The sequence below is a fragment of the Phyllobates terribilis genome, unplaced genomic scaffold, assembly GCF_046119375.1.
Source record: "Phyllobates terribilis strain yellow unplaced genomic scaffold, ASM4611937v1 Scaffold_1__5_contigs__length_1240528914, whole genome shotgun sequence".
Taxonomy (NCBI): Eukaryota; Metazoa; Chordata; class Amphibia; order Anura; family Dendrobatidae; genus Phyllobates; species Phyllobates terribilis.
The window spans coordinates 663,750,697-663,774,290 of record NW_027362761.1 but is presented as its reverse complement, the minus strand read 5'-3'; the positions used below and the strand labels follow the sequence as shown (position 1 = coordinate 663,774,290).

At 42.6% G+C, this 23,594-nt stretch overlaps 1 protein-coding gene across 4 annotated transcripts in view; it reads right to left on the bottom strand.

Moving 5' to 3' along the window:
• CRTC1 (CREB regulated transcription coactivator 1) overlaps positions 1-23,594 on the bottom strand; it is a 581,448-nt gene that overhangs the window by 389,421 nt on the left and 168,433 nt on the right. For all 4 annotated transcript variants that reach the window (XM_073684981.1, XM_073684999.1, XM_073684990.1 and 1 more), the window contains exon 4: positions 20,519-20,580. In XM_073684981.1, coding sequence (XP_073541082.1) covers positions 20,519-20,580 — 62 coding nt within the window. The remainder of the gene's footprint in view (positions 1-20,518; positions 20,581-23,594) is intronic.

Sequence of the window (23,594 nt, the reverse complement as noted above, 5' to 3'; positions counted from 1 at the left end):
GTGCCAGCCTAACCTGCCAGTTCCTGTATTCCCCGATGTGGGTCAACAGCCGTGTCCAGGGTCTGACCTGGAGTAGCACCTGGTCCCTCTGCTCGGTTCCTCCCTGGTGCACAGCGTCGCAGCCGTCGTGCGACCTGGGTCGGATCGGGTTGATACTTAGTTATGCCCCTCCAGGTACTCTCCGGTTCATGGCACAGTGGGATCACTAATCATGCACACGCCAGTCAGTCCGGGCGTGTGCATAACAATACGGTAACTGCAATATCCACGATAGCCCAAGAAAAATTATTAGCTGCCTCCACCAGTCGTTTTTTTATATACAGGCTGACTGGAGGCCTGATTTCTGATAGCTTATGGCTTTGAGACGCGGTTTACAGAACCAAAGGAACAGAACTATTACATTTTATATTTAATCCAAAAGGAGGCAGTGTTTATGAAAAAATCATAGTTACTTACTGGTAATGGGATTTTACAGAACTCCTGACAGCACGACCTGAGAGAGGATCTGCCCATCCAGGAAAGGAAACCCACTGAAATAAAAGGGTGGCACCTCTCCTACACACCAGTTGGTTTAAACAGCATAAGAGGACCTCTAAACAATCATTAGTACATACCTACACCAAATATTCACCACTCTCTAAATTTAATTATTCCATCTGAAAAAGTGCACCCACAACCGTTGATAAGGAGGGGAATATAAGGGTGGTGTCATGGGTTCTGTAAAATCCTATTACCGGTAAGTAACTAAGCTTTTCCCACTTCACCCATGACAGCACCACCTAAGAGATTTATATACAATAACCATCCACCTTAGGAAGGGATCACCTCTTGTAGAACCCTTCTACCAAAGGTTAGATCAGTTGTGGAGGATAATAAGTCCAGCCTGTAGCATCTATTAGGGTGACAGTCAAAAAAAATTGTGCAAATTTTTAGGTCTCACCCTTGGGAATAATTCCCTTTGGTGTGATTGTACCATTCATAAAATTTATAACATTGTTTACTGGTGACTCAATCACCACAAAACTAACAATTATTTGTAACAAAATGTCTTGCAGGAAATTAAATGTAAAATTTTACAGTAGTTTCACTTCTAACAAAACAAGCTTTATTTGGTTCAGGATAATCATAGCAGTGCGTCTCCACACACTGGAAAATAAACTGTTTCTGGTCTTCTTGAGTGCTCAGTGGCGAATTTAATGTACTCAAGAGTAGTGTTGAGCGAATTTGAAATGCCGAACAAATTTGCTCAACACTACTCATGAGTGGAATGGAGCATTCGGCAGCATCATTCACGATTTTCAATTGGGTGACTTTTGAGGATGCAGCGATGTAACTTGCATTAGTGTGCCTCAGACAAGGATCTTGATGAAGAAAGTCTTGGTTTATCTCCAGTGCAACTAACAGTTTTTATGTGTTGGATGACATGAAGTGATGAAGCTTCTTGTGTGACAAGGTCTTGTGTGGCAAGCTGCACGTGAGTTGAGCAGACATTGTTGCCTTCCTTCTGCAGAGCAGTACCAGCGCAACCTTTTTTGCGGTTGGAACCTCACTGTTAAGCAAAAAAAAAAAAAACACAAAACCCACCATACTCTCACTGAGATACCACATTTGTCTGTTGAAATTTTTTATTGCTACCTCAGCAACAGGCGCATTGATTCCTTTATATGCTACGAGTCCTTGCTGTAATGTCAAGTCATTTCGCAGCCATGTGGCTAGGATCTGACAGAGGTACCAAGTCTTCAAGTATGATCAAGTATGATCGGTCAGTAAAATGCAAAATTTACAGATTTTTTAATTCTAACTTTTTTAACATCAAAGTTAAACAAAATTGGTGTTGAAACATGAAGATTTTCAGAGCGTATATCACTTTGGTCATCCATCGGACACGATGGTAGGCGGCTGGAGTGTTGATGTGTACGTCTGGGTTTGCCAGCAAACCAACGAACAGGATTGCCAGTGTTAACAATTCCTTGTAATGATCTCTTGGATGGCATTGAGCAAGATGGTTAGTGCAAAATTCAACTAGACACTCCTTAAGTGGACCTAGCTCAGCTGAAAATGTGTGGTCTTCCATCACAGCCGAAAACTTGGTTTTATCCAGTTGCTACCAGGAAGCCGAAAATCTCTCAAACAACTTTATATTTTGATCTGTTGATGCCGGCCACAATTTATCAAACACGCTTGCAATAATTTAGCTCATAAATGTGGTGCCTACACGTCAAACTCAGCAGTTTTTTCTGCAGTTTCTGTTGCAAGAGGACACATGCACCAGCCTTTGTACCATTGTTACTACTGGTCACGTGGAATGACAAACTTCACTTTATCCAAAAGCTGCCAATCCTGTAGAACCTCAAATACAGCCTTGTGTTTCTCTCCTGTGCTGTTAGGCATCTCTGGGACCGAAAACAACTTCTCAGTTGCTCGTCCTGACACGAGTACTGCCAGTTGCTCAGCAGTTTCATTGCGGATCTGGCTTGCAAACCTTTTCCAGTCCCAGAGTCAGTTAGTGGACCGCTGCTATCAAAGAAAGCTTTGACAGCATTTGCTGCAATCTCTCAATGCTGGCGATAAGTTTTGTTGCTTTTCTATCACTGGTTTAAGTTCTGTCTAGAACTGCAGTAACTTCCGGAGTCATAATGTTGACAGGTCTTACTGACTTGCGTTTCTTGGGACTAAAATGCACTTCTCCCTCATCACTATCGATATTGGAAGCGCCGTTGTCGCTGCAATTGGTACTACTGCAAAGTTCAGCCGATGATTTTGACTGCTGAACTTGCTTAGTTTCCTTTTTTCTTTGTTTCTCTGCCTGTAATTCTCTCATAAATCTTCTTTCCCCGGCCTTGGCCATCTTTCTGTTCAATGATCCCATGGCTCCACGACGACCATTTTTCCTTTGAGAAAGCAAGAAGTCACGGTCTTCCTGAAGTTTCATAAATTTCATGGCGTCAGCATGAGCAACATCAAACAAATCATCACCTTTATTAACAAATTCCTTCTCCTTGGATTCTTATGTTTTGGTTTGCCATTTAGCATTCTTCTTGAGACTCTCCCATTAACCAAACAGACTTCACGTGATATTGTTGCCTTGTCAGGATTCTCACTTTTTCCAGAACCTAAGTACTTTGTTGGCTGCAAAGGTTGCACTAGTACATATTTATTGCGATTCAGTACAATGCAGTTATTAAAACCTGGGGCAGCATGGTGGCTCAGCCTTGCAGGGTTGGGGTCCTGGGTTCAAATCCCACCAAGGACAATATCTGCAAGGAGTTTGAATGTTCTCCCCGTGTTTGTGTGGGTTTCCTCTGGGGTCTTCGATTTCCTCCCACACTCCAAAGACATAGTGATCGGGAACTTAGATTGTGAGCCCCAATGGGGACAGTGCCGATAATATCTATAAAGTGCTGTGAAATTAATGGCGCTATATAAGTGAGTAAAATAAATAAACACCTGCCTATTTGACGGCAGCATAGAACCAGTAATACAGCCTGCTGTCCCTCCAATAAACCACATTCCACTAACACTGCAATATGAAGACGCCATTTTTCCTGAAAACAGTGACTAAACCTGTGGGAGGCCTAAATAGCAAACATAAAACCACATTTCCTTAAAGTTTGATACTTTGCTGGTGGGGATGAGAGAATCCCTTTGTTCTGCTGTGCTCCTTGGCCATTAGCAACCTATGCTAATGACTGAGGGAGGTGCTACAGCCACAAAGTTTGTTGACTGTTGAGAGACTGAGTGCAGGGCAGCCAAACTTTATTGTCCTGAACTGTAGCCAGGACAGAGAATGGAGCACGAGTGCACTTCTGTGCATGCTCACCCTCCGCTCCATTCACTTCCAGTGCGGGCTGGACAACAAAGCCAAATACACAAGGATTCGCTCATCCCTAGTTGCTGCAAATCACCCAAATATCTTTCAACATACACAGTCATTTATAATAGTAATTTGCAAGTGAATTTCAGGCAAAAATTTAATTGGACAGTAAAAGACACACGGGAGTGGTGTAGGTTGCTGCGTAAATATTTAGAGATTACACTTACATAAAACAGTAAATAATAATGAATGTCTAATCTGGCAAGTTTACTTTGAAACAGGAAATATAAACTCATAATATTAAATATTCTTTACAAATAAGTAAATTGGAGAGAGTTTCAAGGAGCGGTGGGGCCCTTATTTCTGCTCTATATTAAAATTACCCAAATGCTATTTTAACGGCTATTAAGTGTTCAAGGGCTGACATTGTCACCCTAGAGTCTATAGAAAGTTGAAGGAGAGGACCAAGATGCTGCCTTACATATCTGGTCGATTGATACCTCCGCCTTTTCTGCCCAAGAAGTTGCAATCGCTCGAATCGAATGAGCTTTAATGCTTTCTGGTATTGACACACTACTGGCCGAATAAGCTATACTTATTACCCCCTAATCCACCTTGCTAAGGTGCTCTTTGAGACTTTGTCATACATGTCAAACTCTGGCTCGTGGAGCAAATCTGGCTCACAGGGTGATTATCTGTGACCCACGACACCAGAACCACCACCCCCTATCGTGGGGCCATTATACTGTATGGAGAACTTTGTGGGGCCCGTTATTCTGTATGGAGGACTGTGTGGGACCCATTATACTGTATACTGATTGGCCCGTGACTTTGCCCAAGTTTTTCATTTTGGCCCCTATGTGTTTGAGCTTGACATCCCTCCTTTAATCCCTTTCTGAGCCCCCCCCAAAAAGGCCACTTACAACGATTGGGTTTTCCTCCAACCTTTAATTGCTTCTATATATTTAATTAGGGATCTTCTGACATCTAATGTATAGAACTCTTCTTCTCTTGGGTTTTTTGGTGTACTACAAAAAGAGGGAAGAACAATCTCCTGAGTCCTATGGAACTTTTTAGCCACCTTCGGCAAGTAGACCGGGTCAGGTCTCAAGACCAATCTATCTTCCAGCACCTAAGTGTATGGGGGATTTACTGACAAGGTCTGAATATCACTGACCCTACAAGCTGATGTTAATGCTATGAGTATTGTGAGCTTAAGGGTGAGATTTTAGATGGAAGCTTCCTGTAAGTGTTCAAAGGGGCTTTTCGTTAGAACTTCTAGATTCAAATCCCAAGGAGGAATCTTTGGATTAGGGACCGGTCTAGATCTATGACAGGATTTGATAAACCACACAATCTAACTATTGGCTCCAAGATTACAATAGTACAGTGCCCCCAAGGCCAAAACCTGAACCTTAAGGATGCTGGTGGACAACCCCAGTTTTAATCCCTTTTGGATAAATTCTAGTATAAATCTTATTGGAACTTCATCTAACTTCTCCCCTGAACTAGATAGGAACTTACATGTTTTACCATATATCGTAGTGGTTATAGGCTTTCTGCTCTTCAAAAGGGAAGACACTGGGAGAACACCTGCCCTGTCAACAACCTGCTCTCAAAATCCAGGCTGTAAAATGGAGCCCTGAAACCTAAGGGTCCTGTGAGAGCAGATCTGGGATCTCCGGCAGGATCCAAGGATCTGAGATCGACATCTGCCTCTTCCAATAAAACCATGGCCTCTTGGGTCAAAATGGAGCTATTAATATCACATTTGCCCCATCCTCCCTGAATTTACTCAGAACTGATGGTATCATGGGAGGAAAGGCATAGGCTAGGCTGGGCCCCCATGGTATCTGGAAAGCATCCACTGCATACGGCTCCTCTCTAGGGTCTAAAGACCAGAATCAGTCTACTTTCCTGTTCCTCCTGTTGGCTAACAGATCTATTTCCGGAAGCCCCCACTGATTCCACTGGTCGGGGAAGAGCGGTGTTGCTCTGCTGTACAGAAAATGTCCCCCGATGTCTTCATCAAGGAGCAAGATCTCTTTCTCCTCTGAGGGTTTAAATATGCCTCCTTCACTCGGTTGTCTGACAATACTCGAAGATGACGGCCTTGAAGGATAGTGAGAAACTTCTCTAATGCCATCCTCACAGCTAACAGCTCTTTCATATTGGAAGAAGCCTTTCTTTCCTGGTTCATCCACACACCCTGGACTACACACTCACTTAGATGTGCCCCCCATCCAGTCTTGATTGCATTGGCTATGTAACGGGTCTGGGAGGTGGAACCTCTGAGCTATTATACAAAGGGGCAGTCTTTGTAAGGAGGCAGGTGGCTCCCAGGGAAGGTGGGAAGGTAGACACGGCAGGTGACAAGAACAGTCTCAGGGTAGAAGGACAGAACGGACACGGCAAGTGACGGGAACAGTCTCTTGACAGGCGGGTGGTCACGGCAAGTGACAGCAGAGCCTCCAGGTAGGCTAGCAGGCAGGTAACAGGTGAGCGCTCCCAGGTGAGCGGGCAAGAGTCTCTGGACAGGCAGGTGATCACAGCAAGTGACGGCAGAGCCTCCAGGTAGGCTAGCAGGCAGGTAGCAGGTGGGCGCTCCAGGTGAGCGGGCAAGAGTCTCTGGACAGGCAGGTGGTCACAGCAAGTGACGGCTAAGCCTCCAGGTAGGCTAGCAGGCGGGTAGCAGGTGAGCGCTCCCAGGTGAGCGGGTAAGAGTCTCACGGCTGGCTGGCAGGTGGTCACGGCAAGTGACGGTCGAGCCTCCAGGTAGGCTAGCAGGCAGGTAGCAGGTGGGCGCTCCCAGGTAAGCGGGCAGACTGATCCATAGACAGACTGGCAGGTGCTGGTAGGCAGACTGTCGGACCAGGCTAGCAGGCAGGTAGCAGGTGGGCGCTCCCAGGTGAGCGGGCAGACTGATCCATAGACAGACTGGCAGGTGCTGGTAGGCAGACTGTCGGACCGCAGGCATGCAAGCAGATAGACAGGAATCAGGCAGGTATCAAGCAGGAATCTGGCAGGTAACTGGCAGGTATCTGGTAACGGCACCTGAGGGCTGAAGCAGAGTTGATAGGCTTTGCAACAACATTGCTCGGGCACCTCCATTTTGGAGGAGGTGCCTTATATATGGTGAGATCCTCCGGCCATTGGCTGGGGACTCCTTAGGACGGCGCGCGCGGCCCCTTTAAGAGAGGGGGAGCGCGCGCGCCCTAAGCACAGTGGCCGGGAAGCAGCGCGCGCTGCCAGCAGAGCGGGAAGAAGACGCCGGGCACGGAGCGGAGAGGTGAGGGGAACGGCGTCACTGCCTAGCAGGAGGCAGGGACGCCGACGCTACAGGTTACAGTATCGCTTATTGAAGTTACCCAGGGGACTCCTGCTGACAGATTTTCTCTCTCTAACCACCAAAGCAGGGAGTCTGTGGTTGTCAAGGAGAGATTTATCTTTCCTACTCCATGCCCTACTAATCGCTTTTGCCCTCTCAACACTTCCCCCTGTAGTTGCCGGGAATGGAACAGAGCCCATAATATTGTGGGGATTTATGATGTTAGGGACCCTACTAAGGACATAGCCTTCCTGAGAGACATGTTTGGCCTGTTTACTTCCAAGTAAACCAAGGACATTATCTTGTGTTTCTTTTCTTCTGGAAGACAACACATCTGGGTTGTCAAGTCCAGAATGAGACCTAGAAAGGTTTGCACTTTTAACGGTTTTAACCTTGATTTTCCCAGATTTAACAGCCATCCCAACTCTGCTAAGATAGTCCAGACTTGCAGAAGCTGGGTGTTGCAGTAATCTACTGACCTCTCTACAATCAAAAAATCATCCAGGTATGGGATGATCAGTGAGTGTGTCTTGTTCCCGAATATGACCCATCATCTCCGCCACAATTTTTGTAAACACCCTTGGCACCATAGAGAGGCTAAAGGGAAGGGCTGTAAATTGAAAATGTCATCGGTCCCATCCCATGGGTAGAGCCACTCTTAGATATTTTCATGGACTACATGAATCAGCACATGGTAGTATGCATCCTTCAGATCTAATACCTCCATGTAGCAATCCGGGAACAGGAGTCTTATGGCAGTCCTTATTGACTCCATCTTGAAGGGACAATGAATCAAAAAACTGTTTAGTCTGTTTAAATTGATATTTGTCCTGAAGGTTCCATCCATTTTTTTTTTTATCGGAGAGAGGGGGGAATAGAATACCCTGCCTCCTTCTTTTGGAATCTCTACAAAGACTTCGTTCAGGACCAGACTCAGAACTTCTTTTTCCATGGCCTATTGTTTTTTTGCGTGGTCTCCTGCCAGATGTTATTAGGGACCCGCCGAGGGGTCGAGTGAAACTCCAGCTTCAAACAGTCTTATTATATTATATTTAATATCCAGCTGCTGGATGAAATTTTCTTCCAGGCCAGAGGAAAGGAGGAGAGCCTTCCTCCCACCTGGACGATGGAGTCATTGGGAGATCTTTTTCCCCTCTCAGGAAGGACCCCCAACCATAAACATGGGATTCCTTTTTTTCTTATTATCCCAATTGTCCTGCCTTTTGGGAGGCCTTCTTTTCATATATTTCTTCCTCCGAAAGGACCTACTTCTGAAGGTGGCTACCAGCAAACTGGGGAACCCTTTCTTTTTATCCCCCACCATCTCTAGGACATCATCCAATGTTTGCCCAAAAAGAAATTCTTCTTCACAGGGAATGGAGCATAGCTTTGGATTTTGACTGTGCATCACCTGGCCAGCATTTTAACCATAATGCTCTTCTAGAAGAGTTAGCGAGAGCTGCAGATCTTGCTGCCAACCTCATTGAGTCCGCCGAGTCGTCTGCTATAAAGGCTGCTGCACCATGTACTAATGGTAGATTACACAGGATCCTTTCCCTAGGGACATTGTCTTTAAGCTGCTCCTCCAACTGCTGTTGCTAGACCATTTAAGATGGTGCTGCACAAGTCCTTGCTATGGCGGGTCTCAGGGCGCCTGCTGATGTCTCCAATATGTCCCTCAGGTAGCTATCTGCCTTCCTATCTAACTATATCTAACTATGCCCAGGTCTTCAAAAGGTAAAGTAGATTTTTTTGAAGATTTAGCAACTGCTACTGAGGTAGCCTGCTCTCCAAGCAGGTATTTTCTCTTCAGGGATGAGGGCAGTAAAGCCTTCTATCAGGTCTCTTCCACTGTTCTCTAATGAGTTTTTTAACTCATTTACCAGAATTGTACGCTTCCTTCTGTGTTCCAGGCCCCCAAACATGATATTCTCAATTGATTTAGGGTCTTGTTTCTACAAGTCCCATGGTGGTTCTTACAGCTTTAATTAATCTGCTTGTGTCTCCCACAGGGAAATCATGGTTTACCACCAACGTCACCCTCAGATGATGAAGAGGCGGAGGAGGACAAGGATGAACCTGAATCAGATTTGTCCACAACTCTAAGGGATTCATCTAAATTAGAAGATAATTGTCTACGTATCTCATTTCCTTTCTTAGCAGCTGACTGTATCAGGGTTTTAAAGGACTCTTTGACCTCTGCTTTAATGATTGATTCTAGGGTTAACACAAAATCAGGGGCCTCCTCGCAGATTGTCTTTTGAATGCAAGACATACACATATGTTTCTGCCAGTCAGATGGTGATGAGGATTTGCAAAGCGCACATTGTTTATTTTTACACTTTGCAACCACTTTTCTAGGCCTCTTGTATTTAAAAAATAAACAAGGGGGAACCATTAGCAACAGAGAACTTTCTCCAAGACCATTCACAACCCGCTGATATTCAAGGATAATGATTCTCGAGGCTGGATCAAGTCACAGGGTTGTTCCTTCCTGGAGTCTCTAGACCTTTTGCTGGTCTTACTGCCGCTCTTACTCGTGCGATTGCCACAGCTGTGCTCACTCCTCTGACAATGCTGCTGATGTTGCTGCAGGTCTTGCTGCTGTTCCTCTATTATAGAGGATAGCTGGAGCATCAAAACCTTCACTTCAACATGCCTCCTTTTTTAAATGTTGTGCCTGCAGCCTAGTCCCGCCTCCGCCAGGCTCCGGAAGTGAATTCTCTTACTGCATGTCACTTGACTTCATCATGTGTTAGGCCTATGCAACCTGCCTGGCATGCTGGCTACAGGGCGCACCATCTGTAACCATTCGCCGGGCAGTTACCATTTTGCTCGGCACCCCGTCAACAGGGTGCGCCACGTGACGCGCCGGCTTCCTGTATTCACTCGGAGAACAACACACAAGGGCCTACCATCGCATGGATATCCGTGCGTGCAGACTCGAGCAGCGTGTAGGCAGCGGATCATCCCGGACTTCTTGCTGCCCATGCTCGCCTACCTCATCAACCATATAAAGTTCTGGGGCGGCGCTTCCAGACTCGACTCACGGTGCCACATCCAGGTAAGACACCCTTCCAGCTGCCGGGTGATATCTGGGATTCTTCCAGACGCTCCTTCTTCTTGAGGTCTCCCATCAAAGACAGGATACTGAACTGATGCGGAGGAGAGGTGCCGCCCATTTATTTAAGAGGATTTCCTGTCCCGGATGGGCGGATCCTCTCTCAGGTGGTGCGGTCATGGGTGAAGGAAAAATATATAAAAGATTTTACAAAGGGGACAAAACAATACAGCAATATACAATTACAGAAAATAAAAGGGATTAACAAAAGAACTTACCTGTCACGGTTCCACCCCTCACTGTGTCTGGGATGCAGCTACTGACAGCTCAGCCGTCCAATCTTGTACAGGGACGTGCTGGAGCTGTCAGTACTGTGATTGACAACTCGCCCATCCAATCTGGTACAGGGAGGCACTGGCTATCTTCAGGTGTTCATAATCCCAGTTGAATGTCTGGCTACTTAACTAAGCTATTTTCCCCAGATCTCTGCCAGACGTACATTCAGTTAGTGTGTGGTTTCTTCTCTGTGCCTTGAGTTCTGTTTAGTGATCTTCTGTTGCCTGACCTTGGACCTTGTTCTGATCATCCAACTGTTTAACCCCTTCTGCTCTGATCTGCTTTCCTCCTGTAATTCTGATCTACAGAACGTTACCTGACTATGCCTTTGCCTCTTCCCTCTATTTATGACGTACCCTCCTGGCTTTGACTTCTGACTCCTTAACTATCCCATCTCACGGCCTGGCCGTGAAAAGGGACTCAGCATCACATTAACTATGCCGCTCACACAGATGAGTCAACTTAGTGGATGGAAGCAATCCGTTGAAAACGTCTGGTTAACGGGATCAACCCTACACCGAAATGCATCTTCCTTAGCATTGATCATTATTTGCTTGGATCTTTTATGAGCACCTGAGTTACACTCACTCACCCCTCCCAGTGATGACCTCACGTGGGCCGGGTTGTGTCCTCAGCCCTTCAGGATTTTATGAAAATCCCAACTTATGCGATAACTCCTCTACGGATGAGCGCAAAAGTTCGAGATTGCCACTATATTTTTTAATGGGAGTTTACAGTTAATCAGAGACCAAACATGACAAGCCTCTTGTCAGCGGTCTGCCCATTATTGATTTGTGGCTTATAGGCAGAGGTTACCGTCATGAGAAAATATGCTTCTTCTTCAATGGTTCGCCTGAGGCTGAAAATGCAGGTCCCATCACTGTCGGATTTATACAAACTCCAATATTCCATATTTTCTTTCAGAGACATATGTCAGTTGCAGGCATATTTCCTTTACAGGGACAACAGATGTCTGTTGAAAATGTAGAATATCTCCCCTGAAAGGACAATGCATTTCCTGGGAACAAAAGGCTCCCTGCTTTAATCCCCTGTTCAATCTATAGCTTTTTGTCTATGCACAATGGACATCCTTGTTAGTATTGCCATGGTCCTTTTGTCCCAAAAGGTGATCTTGCATGTTAACTAAGCTGGTTCACTAGTCAGCCACATCAGTTTCTTACTTGAATTAGTCTGTTGTACAATCCTACAACAGAGAGACTTAGACTGTCAGCTCTTTTTGCCCCTGCAATTTCGTGTGGCGTAGAGATTTTAATATTTTTTATGACACTCTTCATCAGCAATACAGTAAAAAAAAAAAAGCTTTAACCTCTTGGTGCATAGCCGCTATACATATACGGTAATCTTGGCTATCACTTTATGAAGCGGAATCAGGAGCTGAGATCACCGTACTTTCATGCAAAGCGGGTTCCGGCTGTTTTATATTGTCGACAAATGACATTAACCAATGCGATAGGAACTAGCGCTTATAGTTCACGTCATAAATACGCCAAAAAAGGCATGACAGCGGCATTTTAAAGTTAGGATGTTGGATGAAGCAACTAAAGATAATCGGAAACTCCAGTTAATAACGGGGTTACCGATTGGTTGTCATGGCAGCCTGAAAGCCTTCTATAGGAGATCATATATCATTGTATTTGCAGTGTATTGCATACGCAAACAAGAGATAGCATGTTCCCCAAGGGGTCTAATTAAAAATGATTAAAAAAAACAAACACAAAATATAAAAGATTAAAATATGTAATGTTCATAAAAGTAAACAGCAATATATAAAAGATAAAAACAAATTAACATACTAGGTATCTGGGTGTGTATCTTTGCGTTTAAGTGACTGGACTAAGTATAAAAAACAGGTAAATGCTGGAGTAGGGGGGAAAAAAACAAAGCCAGTATTGGAATTTTTTTCCTCACTGCAGGGTCAATTCATCAAGACTAACATAGGGAACATTCCCGCTATGCCAGTCTTGAAAGATACAGATTCAACGGCTTCAGATTCATTGAGAGGTGCATGCCACCTTAAAGAATTTGGTGCCTCTAGTAAGTGGCATGCAGGCAGTAAAAAAAACTTCTAGAGCATTTCAGTAGTAAAAATGGCCACAGATTTGATGAACTCGACGGGTGTGCAGACAAGCCCTGTCCTGCCACAGCTCTACGCATTTCAGCAATGTAAAGACGACTTCATGAGCATATGTTCCGTTTTTTCATGTCATGTTTTAACCATTACAGGCTTTGAAAGCTGAGAAGCCATAAAAAAGCAGCATGTTCATTCTTCTTCTTGCAAACTGCTCCCTATTAAAAGTTTAAATTACAAAAAAGAACTGATGCAAAAACCATGAAAACAGTCACAATAAGGCTGTGTGCCCAGGATGCGCTTTTTAAGCGTTTCCGCAGCGGCAAAAATGCTGCAGAAACGCTTAAAAAACGCATGGTAGAAGACCTGCCATGTTCCCCAATGATAATCCGCATGTGCTGTGCACATGCTGCGGAAATTTCCGCTGCGGATTATCATTGCGGAAAAAAACGCAGCACTACCAATTATTTTGTGGAAGCGCTGCGTTTCGCCGCCATTGACTTGCATTAGAACGCATGTATTCCGCTTCACTAGTTAAGCACATGCGGAATACATGCGTTTCAATGTGCGGATGGTACCCGGGTCTAGAGGACAGGAGACTCTCCTCCGGACCCGGGTACCATAGAAACTGTAAAAAAAAAAAAAAAGAATAAAATAAAAAATAAATATATACTTACCTTCTGGCGGCCCCCGGTGAGCTCCTCCTCCCTAGCCAGCAGATCACGATGGACAGGAGGACCTGCGCTCATGTCATAGTCATGTGTCCACAATCTGCCGGCAGCCAGGACGGTGAAGCAAGACTCCGGGGGCCATCGGAAGGTAAATATAGATTTATTTTTTATTTTTTACCATTCTTTCAGTCACACTATATAAATCCATGCCTTTTGCATGGATTTATATAGTGTGACCAAGTTGACAAGCACTTCCCAAGTGATGCTAAAATCGCTTGGAAAGAGCTTGTCAACCCGCATGCGGAAATGCAAGTGAAGAACGCTTCACATCCTCATGTCCCTGGCAGTAAAAATGCAAGTACAATCCGCATGTACAATCCGCATGCGTTTTTTCTGCCAGGGAGATGCAGAAACGCTCAGGAAAAATCCGGAGCATTTCTGCATCGTGGGCACATAGCCTAAAGATGCTTCCTGCCAAAATAGTTTTCTTGACATGTCTTCACCTTGGAAATCTCGGAGGGTAAGCTGGAGTCTAAAGCACACTGGCTTCGATTTGTGAAAGATTTTACGACAGAAAAACTTTTGAAAAGGGGTTTATTAACTATTACGTTGAATTGCATGTTAGAAATATCCAAAAATTTGAGATGATTGCTATCTTTTTATATTCTTTTCCTTGTATGTGAAAGGCAAAGGCATTGAATATTCCTAGAAATACAGTTCAAAGCATAATTTGCAAATTCAGAATTAAAAGGAACACTGGCTATGTTTCCTGAAAACGGCAGAAAGAGGAAGCCTTCACTGGGTGCCACCAGATTCCTGATGAGGCAGATGATCAAAAACCCTTGAATGTTTGCACAGCACCTGCAGGAAGATTTGGTGGCAGCAGGCACTGAGAGGTCAGTTTGCATAGTAAGGCCAAAGCCCCACTACCAGTATTTTATCTCAGGAGTGAGAACTAAAACCAGGAGTGGGTGATAAATGCAGAATTGGTGACTTGTATCTATTATACCTTTTCTCTGATTGTTCCTCACCTGGTTTTGGCTCCCACTCCTGAGATAAAATACTGACCAAATACTGATAGTTGGGCCGTTGCCTATGGCGCATACTCACTCCATGCCCAACGTACCACTATACTGACCCAAAAGAACAAAAAAAAGGCAGCTCCAATGATTTCAAAACCAAACAATAAGCCATAGAAGTTATGGGTTTCTCTTTTGTGCATAAAATAAACAAAATTGGAACTTTTGGGGTCTATAGATCAATGGAACATCTGGAAGAGAAGGAATGAAGCATATACTGAAAAGAAAACCTTGCCTACACTGAAGTATGGGAGCTCTCTCACTCTCTTAGTAATGCTCTGGGGATGCTTTGCTCTGTCTGGAACTGGAACCATGCAGCACGTGAATGGCAAGATAGATTAAATCTAGAATCCATAGAAAAACAAAAGTCATGCCTTCAACGAGGAGGCAGACGTTTAGGCATCATTGTACCTTAGAACAAGACAATGAAACCAAGCAAACCTCAAACTTCACCAAAGCTTTGTTTGACAAGTAGTCTGGGAAAGTTTTTGGAGTTGCAAACATAGTTGCTTGAATTGAACCCTATAAAAAACTTTTGGTGGGATTAGAAGATGACAATTACAGCATAAAAACAGAAGTATATTAATGAACTGGAGAGGAATGTGCTAAAATTCCACAGGAAAGCTGCCAGAAGCTGGTGTCTGGCTATTATTCATTGTTTGCAACAAGTCACCACACACTCAAGGGTGCTCTACTAAATACTAAACGCTTGTCATGAATGGGTTGAATAATTCTGAGACTTCAGAAACCATCAAAAGTTTAGGATCCCTATTTTTTTGTAGCATATATAGGGGGAGGGGGAAACCCTCTCCAGGGCTTCTAAACCTTATCTGCACATCATTCTCAAACAAGGTTTTAATTGCCAGCTATGCTTGAAGTTTTTTCACTTCCTCAATCAGATGAGGACTGGTTTGACACATGAAGAGGAAGAAAATTAGTGAAAGTGACCATCTATATTTGTGTACACCTTGACGTGGTTGGATGACTTATGCGCTTTTTGATAAAAAAAAAATACATTTTTAATATTTACAGAAATAGTGGAGTTTATTTATACATTAATCACAGTGTTCTGACAAATCATGTATGTAGCCATCAAAAGTGTTTGTGTTTACACGTTGGGACCATGGTGCTTTTTTTGTGGCTGCAACATGTTAACTAAGTCTTACATTACTTGTGTCGGGTTATTTAATTTAATCTTGTTTTATTGGCTTATTTCAAACAGAATAAAGTTTTAAATTTTGCTCAGAAACCTAATTTGCAATGTGAGTTGATTGATATTGTTTGTAATTGTACCTGAGTACATTGGCAAATAAATATTTCCTTGTTTTGTATTTCAATTATCACATACAGACATGCATCGCATCAGTCTTTCAGCAATTATTGTGGTAAATCAAAGAATGGACATTATTACAAATGATTGCCATTGATACTCCATGTCAGCCGATTTTGTGGTAGGCAGCAACAGCCAGTCACACATTAGATACAGTTGTGCTCAAAAGTTTACATACCCCGGCAGAATTTTTTGCTTTCTTGGCCTTGTTTCAGAGAATATGTATGAAAACAAAAAAACTTTTTCTCCACTCTTGGTTATTGGTTGGATAAAGCCATTTATTGTCAAACTACTGTGTTTTCTCTTTTTAAATCTTAATGACAACCAAAAACATCCAAATGACCCTGATCAAAAGTTCTCATACCCCAGTTCTTAATACCGTATATTGCCCCCTTTAACATCAATGACAGCTTGAAGTCTTTTGTGGTAGTTGTGGATGAGGTTATTTTCTCAGATGGTAAAGCTGCCCATTCTTCTTGGCAAAAAGCCTCCAGTTCCTGTAAATTCCTGGGCTGTCTAGCATGAACTGCGCACTTAAGATCTCTCCAGAGTGGCTCAATGATATTGAGGTTAAGAGACTGAGATGGCCACTCCAGAACCTTCACTTTGTTCTGCTGTAGCCAATGACAGGTCGACTTGGCCTTGTGTTTTGGATCGTTGTCATGCTGGAACGTCCAAGTACGTCCCATGCGCAGCTTCTGGGCTTATGAGTGCAAATTTGCCGCCAGTATTTGCTGATAACGTGCTGCATTCATCTTTCCTTCAACTTTTACCAAGTTTCCTGTGCCTTTGTAGCTCACACATCCCCAAAACATCAGTGATCCACCTCCGTGCTTTACTGTAGGAATGGTGTACCTTTCATCATAGGCCTTGTTGACCTCTCTCCAAATGTAACATTTATGGTTGTGGCCAAAAAGTTAAATTTTGGTCTCATCACTCCAAATTACCTTGTTCCAGAAGTTTTGAGGCTTCTCTATGTGCAGTTTGGCGTATTGTAGGCGAGACACTTTGTGGCATTTGCGAAGTAATGGCTTTCTTCTGGCGGCTCGACCATGCAGCACATTTTTCTTCAAATGCCCCCCTTATTGTGCATCTTGAAACAGCCACACCGCTAGTTTTCAGAGAGTCCTGAATTTCAGCTGATGTTATTTGTGGGTTTTTCTTTGCATCAAGAAGAATTTTCCTCGCAGTTGTGGCCGAAATTTTTGTTGGTCTACCTGACCGTTGTTTGGTTTTTACAGAGCCCCTGATTTTCCATTTGTTAATCATAGTTTGAATGCAGCTGACTGGCATTATCAATTCCTTGGATATTTTTTTGTATTCCTTTCCTGTGTTATACATTTCAACTACCTTTTCCAGTAGATCCATTGACAATTATTTTGCTTTCCCCATGACTCACAATCCAGAAACGTCAGTGGCAGGATGAAAGATGCAAGAGTCTGTCTGGATCCCAGAAACTCACTCCGCTTTTATGCACACACTCTGATTACAAGCAAACAGGTCACAGGTGAGGATGTTACCTTTAGTAGCCATTCAAACCCATTTGTGTCAAATTCTGTGCATGTTATCAGGCCAAAATCACCAGGGTATGTGAACTTTTGATCAGGGTCATTTGGATGTATTTGGTTGTCATGAAGATTTAAAAAGAAATAACACAGTAGTTTGAAAATAAATTGCTTCACCTAACCAATAACCATGAATGAAGAAAAAGTTTTTTTTTATCATTCATATTCTCTGAAACAAGGCCAAGAAAGGAAAAATTCTGCCAGGGTATGTAAACTTTTGAGCACAAATGCATTATGGTCCATTAAAGTTAGTTTAATTGGTGTGCACTTTTGTTGCAGTGACCTGTTTACAGATATCAAGCTATGTGTAGTCTGACCAGGTTATATTTTTACTGCACTTTATGAGAATAGCTTCTTGCCAACCCATTCAGCATCTGTGACTAGTACGGAGGATAGTGTAATTCACACACAGCATATTAAAAAAACACTAAAAGAGATTGCAGAGCTGCAATTAATCACAAAAGTTAAAACTTGCACAGCATAGCCAGTTTGGGAGAAGAGGGTTGGAGAGAGAGGCTAGAAAACAGATTAGGGATTTAGAAATACATTGGCTTGCGAAAATATTCACCCACCCCCCCTTGGCTTTTTACCTATTTTGTTACTTTACAACCTGTGTCTAAATATTTTTGTAATCCGATTTGTGTTTGATGCATCAGCACTAAATAGTCTAAGTTAGTGAAGTGAGAAAAATATAGGCATAAATTAAATTTATGGGAAAAATAGCTAAAAATTGACATGTGCATATGTATTCATCCCTTTTTCTATGAAGTTCCTAAAAATTTCTGGTGCATGCAATTACCTTCATAAGTCACATTCTTAAGAGAAAGATTGTACACAGGTGAACTTCCTAAGTGTCACATGGTCTGTCGGTATATACACACCTTTTCTGAAAGGCCACAGAGGCTGCAACACCATTAAGCAAAAGGCACCACTAGCCTAACAACACCATGAAGACCAAGTAAATCTCCAAACAAGTCAGGAACACAGTTGTTGAGAAGTACAAGTTAGGGTTGGGTTATAATAAAAAACAACAATCTCTGATGATCCCTCAGAGCACCATCAAATATATTATCATCAAATGGAAAGAACATGGTACCACAACAAATCTGCCAAAAGAGGGCCACCCACCAAAACTCTCAGCCCGGGCAAGGAGGTCATTAATCAGTGAGGCAAACCAGAGACCACAATAAGCAGTACACTTCATAGAGGTGGCCCTTATGGAAGAGTGGCTTACACACACAAATTGTAAGGCTCGTTTTGAGTTTGCCAAAAAACATGTGGAAGACTCCCCAAATGTATCGAGGAAGGTGCTGTGGTCAGAGGAGACCAAAATTTAACTTTTTGGCCACCAAAGTAAACACTATGTCAGGCGTCAACCCAACACAGTGAAACATGGTGGTGGCAGTACGATGCTTTGGGGATGTTTTTCGGCAGCAGGGACAGGGAAAATGGAACGAATCATGGATGGTGCAAAATACAGGGATATTCTTGAGCAGAATCTGTTTCAGTCTGACAGTGATTTGAGACTGGGACAAAAGTTCATCTTCCAACAACACAATGACCCAAAGCATACTGCTAAAACAACACTTGAGTGGTTTAAGGAGAAATGTGTAAATGTTTTGAAGTGGACTACTCGAAGCCAAGACCTTAAATCTAATTGTGAATCTGTGGTCAGACTTGATTGCTGTTCACCAAAGGAAACCATCTAACTTGAAGGAGCTGAAGCAGTTTTGCCTTGAGGAATGGTCAAAAATCCCAGTGGCAAGATGTGGAAGCTCATAGAGACTTATCCAAAGCAACTTGCAGCTGTAATTGTGGAAAAAGAGGCTCTACAAAGTACTGACTTTAGGGGGGTGAATAGTTATGAACACTGAAGTTTACAGTTATTTTATCCTATTTGTTGTTTGCTATACGTTGTAGGCATGTTCTTTACATGAACAGATGCAAACTCTTAAAAATAGTATATAGCAAACGTCACAGAAAAAGCCCACTGTGTTTTGAACCTGCCTCTCCAGACATGAAAGCAGTTGACATACAAAGAAGAAATGGAGAAATAAGTGAACATGGCAAAATGGCACACGAACAGTCAAGACTTTAAACATACATTAAAGTAGCACTCCTGTTAACTTTTTATTTTTTGCTAAACCCATGATGTTAGTGTAGTGTAAATGTGTTAATTTACTCTTCTATCAGTATCCAGCACTGTTCAGCTCCTCTTCGGAGTCACATGATTGCGATACAGACTCTCCGGATAACACTGCTGTCACGAAGGTGTTGGGACTATGGGTGCCAACCAGGTCCCTAGAACCAGGAGCACCCTAGTCTATCCCTGTCTCCCGGATTACTTCTGAAGTTGGAGACGCCGGGGTTCACGTGCCTTGCTATCCTCGTATATTAACCCTGATCTGTCACCTACCTCACCCAGGGTAGTGGGAAGCTGAAGTGTATAGGAACAACAAGGGAAGATGGAAAGGGATGAATTAAAGTACCAACCATACAAAATACACTCCCCAAGCAACAGAGTGGGACACAAGGGAATTAAAGGATGGAGAAACTAAATAGAAGATGAGGATGTGCACACAGACAAAAAACTCATAGCAACAATCTCTTACGTAAGTCCCCAAACGCCTACTCAAACACGAACTACACTTCCAACTCCAGAACCAGGCAAAAAGAACACTGGCAATCCCTAAGTGCCAGAGGCAAGCATATATAGCATAGGAGAGTGGTCAATACTGAACAGCTGAGAAAATCCAGGTAGGAAAGCTGTAAGAGCTTCAACTGAACAAATTAAACCTTGCACTGCTAGTAAGTAAAAAAAAATGCAATGCTTAATAAGATGGTGAAGTACTTCTAACCAGTGAAGGAGTTGGTGAAACCAGACGCCACGGTCTTTTGGTCCCTCTCTTTCGTGGTGTCCCTATGACAACGATGCATGAGCCAGAAGTATATTTCACAATGTAAGTCCATGGAGCTCCATTGTGAAACTCCACAGGCTTACATTGTATAAGCCACTTGTGCGTCACACAGAGCAAAGTGTGATCCAGAGAGTCTCAACAGTCGTCACGTGATTAAAAAGAGCAACAGATACCAGAGAAGATGGTCATAGGTGAGTAAATTAACACACTGACAATACACTAACCTTTTCCCCTAAACCTGTGAAAATGTTAATGTGAGTGCTTCTTTAAGCAAAAAACTTCATATGCAAGTTAAATAGAAAAACAGAACAAAGATGCAAGACCTACCGTCTCCAGCTGGTATCAGGGGGAGGTGATAAATACACAGTTCCATAGGGGCAGCTGTCAACGTATCATGCAAGTTAAGGATTGAAGCCATAATCTTATTCCCCTCCCTCCTCCAAAAAAAAAGTGAAGCCAAGCCTTAACGTAATAAGTAATACATTTAAAAGGCCTCAAATTAGAATTAAATTATAGCTTAGCTGCTAATAAGATACTGACATCCATATTTTGTTTACTAAGATTGAGACTGCAGAGGTTTTTGTTTTCTTCAGTTCTGGTAATTAAGTTAAGATGGAGTACAGTAGTGTTCAAAATAATAGCAGTGTGTTCAAAAACATGAGTTAAGCACAAAATCTTTATACTAGTTTTTATTTCCATGCATTGGGAACATTGCACACGGTTTTCTAATTCAAAACATAAAGAAAAATGTATATAATTTTTAATTACTTGACAGAAAATAACGAAAAATGAACATTGGGCTGTTCTAAAAAGTAGCAGTGTCTGCATTTGTCTTTACAAACTCACAATATGTACACTTATTGATTCCTGTGAATCACTAACCTAATATTTAGTTGTATACCCACAGTTTCTTAGAACTGCTTCACATCTATGTTGCATAGACTCAATCAACTTCTGGCACCTGTCAACTGTTATTCCAGCCCAGGATGCTTTGACTAAATCTCACAGTTTTTTGACATTTGTTGGCTTTGCCACAGAAATGGCATTTTTGATGTCTCCCCACAAGTGATTTATCGGATTAAGGTGCAGGGATTGGGCTGGCCACTACATAACCTCAGTTTTGTTGGACTGGAACCAATATTTTGCTCGTTTACGGTCATTGTCTTGTTGAAACACCCATTTCAAGGGCATAATCTCTTCAGCGTAAAGCAACATGACCTCTTCAAGCATTTTAATATATGGAAACTAGTCTATAAGCTCTGGTATGCAGTAAACAGGTCCGGTACCATATTAAGAGAAGCATGCCCATATTATGATGCTGCACCACCATGCTTCACTGTCTTCAGAGTATACTGTGGCTTGAATGCAGAGTTTGAGGGTCATCTGATGAACTGTCTGCAGCCCTTGGACCCAAAAAGAACAATGTTACTTACATAAGTCCACAAAATGTTTCTCCATTTCCCTTTAGGCCAGTTGATGTGTTCTTCAGCAAATTGTATCCTCTTCAGTAAATGTTTGTTTGTTTTTTGTTTGTTTGTTTTTTTTTTAACCGTGGGACTTTACAGGGACTTCTTGCTAAGTGATTAGCTTCACACAGGCGTCTTTTAACTGTCACAGTACTCACAGGTAACTTGAGACTGTCTGTGATCATCCTGGAGCTGATCATTGGCTGAGCCTTTGCCATTCTTCGATCCATTCGAATGGTAGTCTTCCGTTTTCTTCCACATCTCTCTGGTCTTACTTTCCATTTTAAAGAATTGGAGATCATTTTAGCTTTACAGCCTATCATTGTCTGCACTTCTTTATAAGTTTTACCGTCTCCAATCAACTTTTTAATCAAAGTACGCTGTTCTTCTGAACAATGTCTCGAATGACCCATATTTCTCAGGTTTTCAAGGAGAAATGAATGTACAACATGTGCTGGCTTCACCCTTAAATAATGGACACCTGCTTCACACCTGTTTATTCACAGAATGATTGACCTCAATAATTGAACTCCACACTGCTATTAATTTGAACACACCCCCTTTCAATTATTCAAATACAGTGACTCAAAAACATGCAGATCATGAATGCTGAGTCTGTTGGTTTTCTTATAACCTATTGCACCAACTGGTAAATTGTTTGACAAGAGGTAATATAATTTATACCAAAAACAGTGATTAATCTGGTTAGTCATATTTGATGGCTATTATTTTGAACGCTACAGTCTATGCATTCAGACATGGGCAAAAGTGGCATTCATGAACTTTGCATATCTTAAAGGGAACTTGTCCGGTCCACAAACAATGGGTTAAACTGCCAATATTATACCGAATTCATATACACACATGGTCAACATTGTTAGTACCCCACGTTTAATGAAAGAAAAATCCACAATGGTCACAAAAATAACTTGAATCTGACAAAAGTAATAATAAATTAAAAATCTATGAAAATGAACAAATGAAAGTCAGACATAGCTTTTCAGCCCTGCTTCCACAGAATTAAAAAAAAATAATAAACTCATGAAATAGGCCTGGACAGAAATTATGGTACTCCTGAAAATAAAGTGACAAAAGGGACATGATAAATCAAGTTGTGTCCACTAATTAGCATCACAGGTGTCTACAATCTTGTAATCAGTCAGTGGGCCTGTATATAGGGCTACAGAAACTCACTGTGCTGGTTGGTGACATGGTGTGTACCACACTCAACATGGACCAGAGGAAGCAAAGGAAAGAGTTGTCTCAGCAGATTAGAAAGAAAATTATAGATGTTAAAGGTAAAGGTTAGAAGACCATCTCCAAGCAGCTTGATGTTCCTGTGACTACAGTTGCACATATTATTCAGAAATTTAAGATCCATGGGACTGTAGACAACCTCCCTGGATGTGGCCGCAGGAGGAAAATTGATGAGAAATCAAAGAGATGGATAATACGAATGTTAACAAAAGATCCCAGGATAACTTCTAAAGAGATTAAAGGTGAAAATGGACATTTTTGGCAAGGCACATCAGCTCCTTGTTCACAGACGGAAAAATGAAGCATATCAAGAAAAGAACACTGTCCCTACTGTGAAACATGGAGGAGGCTCTTATGTTCTGGGGCTGCTTTGCTGCATCTGGCACAGGGTGTCTTGAATCTGTGCAGGGTACAATGAAATCTCAAGACTACCAAGGGATTCTAGAGAAAAATTAGCTGCAAAGTCTCAGAAAGCTTGATCTCAGTCGAAGGTCATGGGCCTTGCAACAGGATAATGACCCAAAACACACAGCTAAAAACACCCAAGAATGGCTAAGAGGAAAACATTGGACTATTCTGAAGTGGCCTTCTATGAGCCCTGACCTAAATCCTATTGAGCATCTTTGGAAAGGGATGAAACATGCCATCTGGAAAAGGCAATCTTCAAACACGAGACAACT